Source organism: Rosa rugosa, chromosome 2 (genome assembly GCF_958449725.1).
Source record: "Rosa rugosa chromosome 2, drRosRugo1.1, whole genome shotgun sequence".
Taxonomy (NCBI): Eukaryota; Viridiplantae; Streptophyta; class Magnoliopsida; order Rosales; family Rosaceae; genus Rosa; species Rosa rugosa.
In genome coordinates, this window is record NC_084821.1 from 29,067,657 (window position 1) to 29,074,839 (window position 7,183).

The window sequence follows — 7,183 nt, forward strand, 5'->3', positions numbered from 1 at the left end:
AAAATTGTTTTCGAGATTTGTGTTTGATGGTAATTTGTTGGAGTTTAAGTTTAATTATGAGTTGATGTTGATTGGAATAGGTGAAGTCTCTTTTGTTAATATTAGCCTAAACCCTTTAAGGGCACCTAGTCCAGGTCCATTAAGGTTGAGGGCGGCTTTTATTAACACTGGTTGAATTATCTTCACACTTGTGAAATTTCTTATCTTAATAAGTATAGCCTATGTGGAGTGGTGTCTAGAAAGGGGACAACGTCCATGACGGGTTCTGAATTCAGAAGTGCATACAATTGGGCCTAAACCACTATGTGTTCGTCCTCCCCCACCTGGCCATTACAGTAAGGTTGCCTAACGGATTTGAAAGGAAACTTGTGTCTAGATGACTATACTTGGGCCACACGTTCAATCAATTGAAAGCTTGTGGTTGAATTTGAATTCTTATAAGTTGCTTGATTTCACAAATCCACCCCTAAAATTGTAAAAACCCGTTTTATACTTACACCATACTTGTAATTTTCGTGTATACATATAATTATACTTGTGTTTGTATGTGTGACGTTAACTTACATCAAAATTAATTTGTATTTCTTTTAATGTATAGTTTACTAACTTATTTAATTTCTAATGTTGTTCAGGATTTCCATGAATGTCCAAGCCTTCTAAAATCCCTAGTGCACGAAAGATTGAAGCAAGACTTGAACGTTTGAAGAATCCTCTACAACTTGAACACCGAAGACCTTCTCCTTTGAAATTCAAACAGTACACATTCAACGATCAAGGGAAGATGATCTTAAATTCTTCAGAGGAATCCATATCACCTACACCAACTCCATCTCCACCATCTTTGACGCCATCACCACTTGTTTCATCCAACTCACCATCACCTCAGATCACACCACCTCTCTCACCTTCACCACCTCATACGCCACCCTCTGAAGAAGAGCACGAAATGGCTGGTCTTGGAGGCAATAATGAGGCTAACCAGAGTATCAAGGACCTCTCTACATCCACTATTGAAGGAGGGCTTCCTCTTTCCATTGTTTTCCCAGCTGCTGCATAGGGCAAGTCTGCCAACTTTGAGATTAAGAGTGGACTTTTTCTTAGATTACCTACATTTCATGGACTCTCCATGGAGGACCCTAACAAGCATTTGAAGGAGTTTCAGTTTGTAGTTGGAAGCATGATGCCACCTGAGACAGATGAGAACATTTTCAAGCTGAAGACATTCCCTTTTTCCTTAGCTAATAGAGCCAAAGATTGGTTATATGAACTTCCAGATGGACATGTCACTTCTTGGGACGCCATGATGAAGGCATTTCTTGAGAAATTCTTTCCTGCTTCAAGAGTTATTACTATGAGGAAGAAGATTACTGGGATTCAACAGGCTGAAGATGAGTCATATCCTGCGTACTACGAAAGGTTCAAATCCCTTTTGGCGCAATGTCCCCAACACAAGTTCAAGGATGAAAGCCTCTTGCAATACTTTTATGAGGGTTTGCTCCCTCTTGAGCGCCAAATGTTAGATGCGGCTAGTGGAGGTACTTTTGTGGACAAGACTCCAGCTCAAGGGAAGGCGTTGATTGCTAATAGGGCTGCCAATGCTCAACAATATGAGGGCATTAGGACTACAACTCGTCAAGTGAAGGAAGTGACAATCAATTCGGATCTCAATGCTAGGTTGGATAAACTTACTTCTCTTATGTCACAAGTGTTAACGCCAAAAGTTTATGGAGTAGCTCAAGTTTGTGGGGTATGCTCTACTCAAGGGCACATGACTGATCAATGTCCCCAATTGATAGAAAATGGTGGATGGGAAAGTGTGAACTACTTAGGGTTTCAGAACCAGAATCAAGGGCAAGCTCGTCCAAGGAATGACCCTTTCTCCAACACCTACAACCCAGGTTGGAGGGATCACCCTAACTTTAGGTGGAGGGATAATGATAATGTTGCTAATCAGAACACCTACAACAAAGGACCTCAGGGAGCATTCTGTCAGAGACCTCAAGCTCAAGGAACGTCCCCTAATTATGACAAGATCATTGAGAAGCTTAATTCCTCAACTCAAGCTTTGATTCAAGGGCAACAAAACCATGAAAATGATATAGCAGATCTCAAGAAGCAAATGGGACAAGTGGTGGACTTTATGACCAAGTTCCACGAACAAGGGAAGCTTCCAAGCAACACAATTCCAAATCCAAAGGGAGGCTTTGAGGGTACCAACACTTCAAGAGCAAAAGGAAGGCCATGTCTAGGCTGAGCAGACGTTAAAACCAAGCGCTACATGGGAGGCACCCCAAAGAAACTAGATTTGATCTCTTTATCTTTCTCTTTTATTTTTCGTAGTTTTTATTGGAACAATTATTTTAGTTATTTTTGCAATTCTCATTGGTTAGTGATTTTGTAATTTTTGGTTATTCAATAAAGTTGGTTTGTGATTATCCCTTATATGCTTATTTTGTGCTTTGCATGCTTTGAATTGTTTTACATTGAGGACAATGTATGATTGAAGTGTGGGGGAAAGCTTAACGTTAACTTTATTGGTTTTAGGTTTTGTTTGGTTTTTAGGTTAGTTAAAAAAGCCAAAAAAAATTGAAAAATAAAAAAATCGGAAAAAAAAAAATATAAACTGACTAAAAAAATATATATATATATTTTTTAGGTTTTATTTGTTAGAGTCGAAATTGTTTTTGTTTGAGTCTTTTGTTTTGTTTTTGAGCTATTAGGATCGCCCTTTCAACTGTCTACGATGAGTTTATATCTCTGAAAGCATGTCTAAAAGATGATCACAATATTGAGATGAAGTTTGATATTTTTCTTTGGTTAAATGAGTCTTATATGTGATATATAACTGTGTAGTGGATATAGATTTGTTGTCATGGTACAGATTATGAGCATGCTAAAACGAGTTTTGATTCAGAATAACCTATGTGAGAATTTGAGCCATGTACCTTTTTCTTCTAAGTGATTAATGTTATATACCTTGTGTATATTCTTATTTTTCTTGGCGATGCTTAGTTGATCTCATTATCTTTCATTTGATTTTTTTTTTTTTAGGAAAAGAGATAACTTCATTCATTTATCCATGGCCAGAAGGCACGTACATCAAATGTTGTCTTACACCAAAGTTATAAATGGTATAAGCTACCAAACAAAGGACAGGTGACCCTCACTGCTAACACATGCGCTCACTTATCACTACAAGAAAATGACTCTTTTACCGCGCACATTTTACGGCGTGCATCAATGAGTGCCGTAATAGACATACATTTACGGCGCACTTTCACGGCATGCCGTGAATACCCTTTATGGTATAGTCTTTTACGGCGTGCATTTAGATGCACGCCGTTAATGTCAATTTTCATTTCATCTTTTATGGCATGCATTGATGCACGCCGTTAATGTCCATTTTTATTTGGTCTTTTATGGCATGCATTGATGCACGCCGTTAATGTCAATTTTTATTTAGTCTTTTATGGCATGCATTGATGCACGCCGTTAATGTCAATTTTATTTGGTCTTTTATGGCATGCATTAGATACACACCGTAATAGTGTTATCTTTTACAGCCTGCAAGAATGTGCGCCGTTAATGTGGTTTTTAATATAGCCTTTTACAGCATACATTAATGTGTGCCGTAAAAGTATAAGACGCGAAATTTTTACTAAAGTTTTTATTTCCCCCCATCTCTTCCCCCTACACTTTCTAAATCTTTTTTTTTTTTTTTCATTTCATAAAACAAAACTTTTCTCTCTCCCCGACAGACCTCATCTCTCTCTCGCCCCCCCCCCCCCCCTCCCCCTCACGTCCTGCATATCAGAGGAGCTCAAGAAACAAATTCGCTCAGCACATATTGGTAATCCTTCTCATCTTCTCTACTATTGTTGGTAAAGGCCTAATGGGTACACCAAATTGGGATCTTTTTTTTAGGGTTGTCTCAGATCTAGGGATGAACTCGCCGGTCAGTCTCATACTCGATCGTTCTCGATCATTTTCACCCCATATTACAAATGATCGACTTTGATCCAACCTTGAATCTCTTGGCTGGCCGGGTTCTTATCTTGTTCGCTTCTGAGATCAAGAGCGGAGCAAACCCAAACTAGATTACATTCATTCATCTGGTTTCCATCAGTTGAGGGTAAATCACGATCTCCTTCCAATTCTATACCATTTAGATATGAAACAATATGATTGTGCTTATAGTTGCAGATGAGCAATTTTAGTTTTGTGGGTAATAGTTTCAAACTTTCAATTTGTTCAGTGACATGTTGTGATTTCTTTAATTTAGTTCTGGTTTTCCTCAGGAGCTCAGTGGAAGAATCGGAGCAAGCCACAATGGAAGTCGCGAATCCTATTCCAATTCCATGTATGTTCACCGATCTCAATTTCTCGTTTGCTTGCTTTACTTGTTGTTGCTCCTTGTAAATCGATTCCTACGATCAAATTCTGCTTCAAAATGCTTTGATAATTTGATAAAATGATCTGATATTGCTTTCCTTTAGTTCGATTTTGAGGATACCTGAGTTTCTCTGTGATTTGGATCCTAATTGAGCTGAAGACTATGCAGTGTGGTTTAATGCTAATTTGAATTTCGTTTGCTTGAGATCTAGTGAATTCGCTGTGCTTCTGGATACTTGTGTGTTACATTTGGGTCTGGGTTGAATTGAATTGGGTCTGGGTTGAATTGAATAATTACCAGAAACTATAACCCAGTTGTCCATCTGCAAAAGATAGTGATGATGATGATTTAGGAGTTTGCTACTATAAATATCCTAGAGATGATCGATGAGTTTAATTTTGGTTTCATCTTAATATATATAATCAAGGAAAACATGGAAGAAGATGTAGGGTGTTTGGATATTGCTGTTGTCTTCACATTGTTGTCTTCATTAGAATAACATTTCGTATGAATTCTGGGTTGGCCTGTCTCTCTGCCTTGGTGTCTCTGTCAATGTCTTTCTCCATCGATATTCATTCATCTGCTACTGTGTGATGGCTGTTTGACCTAATTAATTATCGAAAGGGTCTGGCTTATTCTTCATTTTTCTCATCATACTCATCTACTTTCAGATTGATACTTACAACAAATTCACCTTTTTCTTTAGGTCATTATTTGTGTTAGAAGGTACATATGAGAATCATAGATAATCTGCAGAACTTGAAAGGATTCATTATCCTATATTGAACCATCATGGTTGTTTAGTTAGGTCCAATGTTATTATCTGTGTCTTTTACACCATCACATATAGTATAGGAGGGTTGCTGAACCATCTTCACAGATTCATTTCTCTTATCTTTGGTTTTTGATTGATGTGCAGCTCTGTCCTTCCTTTAGAAATTTAAGATATACCTGAAAGCCAGCCATCATCCTATTTTTGTTTTTTTTTTATTCTGATATTATAACTGTTATCTGCAATTTTGGACACCCGTTCACTCTTTTATTATTTGCAAATTTGTTTGACTTTAAGATTTTTTTTTTGTAATCAATAAAAATATATAAGAGTGTTGCCAAAGGTAACAACAAAATGATCTGATATTGCTTTCCTTTAGTTCGATTTTGAGGATTCCTGAGTTTCTCTGTGATTTGGATCCTAATTGAGCTGAAGACTATGCAGTGTGGTTTAATGCTAATTTGAATTTCGTTTGCTTGAGATCTAGTGAATTCGCTGTGCTTCTGGATACTTGTGTGTTACATTTGGAGGTTTTTCATGAAATGCAACATTTGAGATTAGCGATTCAACTTGAAAAACAAAGAAAAAAATCTCTAACGATTGGTTTGGCTCTAGAGGAAGTGACACTGGAGTCACTATCCAGACCTACCAGGTGTCTAATGTTGATAAGGTAAGAAAGTATTAAAATCATTTAGTTGCTATTTACATAATTTTGTTGTTGTTTTCTGTACTTATTTTGATTTTTGGTACTTTGGATGTAGAGAACCTACTCCAAGTTTCGCTCTGAGTATGATGTAATGAGTAGAAGAGTGTATTGGTAATAAATTGAAATTAAGTTTTTGTTTTCGGATGATGTAATGAGTAGAAGAGTGTATTGGTAATAAATTGAAATTAAGTTTTTGTTTTCGGATTACCTCTTATAAAACTGAATTTATTCACGTACAGTGTGTAAGTTTATTCATAGTTTCATACTATTTGCTTATTTATACTGTTATACATTTCAAGGGGCTGGCGCATTCAGACACCTGGTATAAATTTCAAGTTTTATGATTAGTTTGAAAATTTCAGACCTAGATTTGCTTCACTCTAACTCCAGGGTATTATTAGTACTAAGAGACTCAATTAAAAGCGCCAGAAGTCTGATAATGCACACACCCATGTCATTGTTCATATTATATTTTTGCTTACAAGTTTTGCCACTAGATGCAGGTGAGAATTGATCACATGGCTGTTGCTTTGTCAAAGACATTCAAGTCACCTGTAGTGGATACCATACAATGTCTTCCTCAACATCAACAGGTAACTCTCATGCAAGTATTGTATTCAGTAGTACTATTGTATAGCTGGCATATTTTAACTCCTCTTTGATAGTTTCACTAGTTTCAAGCCATCAATTGAACATATTGGCAAGCTATAAATTATTGGTCATTGCTTTAGCTCAGTCTGCAAGGTCCCGTTAAATTAATTGCTAGCTAATATTCCTTGGCTCTATGTCAAGCTTTATAAGTTTAGTTTTGTAAATTTAGTCCTTGTACTTGCATTTAACAAGTGTTGATATATTTCCTCATTTGCTTTACCACAGATTATAGTTGTGCTCTGCTGCAAAGCATTTCCGTGGTGTAAAGAAAGATACAACTATAGAAGAGGTGTGTTTTCTGGCTAATATTTGACCATAAAGATAATGGAAACATGAACAGACTATGTTACTGATTTCTTAACCTTGTCAACGTATGCAGTTAAATAAATATTCTTACTTGGACATCTGCAAATCAATACTAATTCCACCAGTTGGAAGTCTTCAATTTTCAAGTGTGCAAAGTGCTACATGACCAGGTAAGAAAAGACATTTTGTTAATATAACTCTTCTTAATATTACATACCAACTCGGAAAGTGGGAAACTAGCAAGATACTGAAGCATCATCTATTTGCAGGGGACTCTTCTTAGTTACTTGTAGAGTTGCTGGAAAGTTACTGGACTTTACTATGTTTTGGTATGCTAATGACTAATTCTGCAGGG

At 36.8% G+C, this 7,183-nt stretch overlaps 1 protein-coding gene and 1 long non-coding RNA gene across 2 annotated transcripts; both read left to right on the forward strand.

Annotated features, from left to right (window-relative positions):
• The first annotated feature begins 1,126 nt into the window (after positions 1-1,126).
• LOC133730616 (uncharacterized) lies at positions 1,127-2,254 on the forward strand. Its single transcript, XM_062158172.1, has one exon. It carries the CDS (start codon positions 1,127-1,129, stop codon positions 2,252-2,254), a length of 1,128 nt encoding a protein of 375 aa, XP_062014156.1.
• Positions 2,255-3,784: 1,530 nt separating this feature from the next.
• LOC133731545 (uncharacterized) lies at positions 3,785-4,358 on the forward strand. The gene is made up of 3 exons (XR_009856709.1): positions 3,785-3,850; positions 3,925-4,132; positions 4,299-4,358. It is a non-coding gene; the product is annotated as an uncharacterized LOC133731545 (long non-coding RNA).
• Positions 4,359-7,183: the final 2,825 nt, after the last annotated feature.

Coding starts and splice junctions, on each gene's coding strand:
- LOC133730616 (XM_062158172.1), top strand. CDS start 1,127: ATGGAGGACCCTAACAAGCATTTGAAGGAGTTTCAGTTTGTAGTTGGA.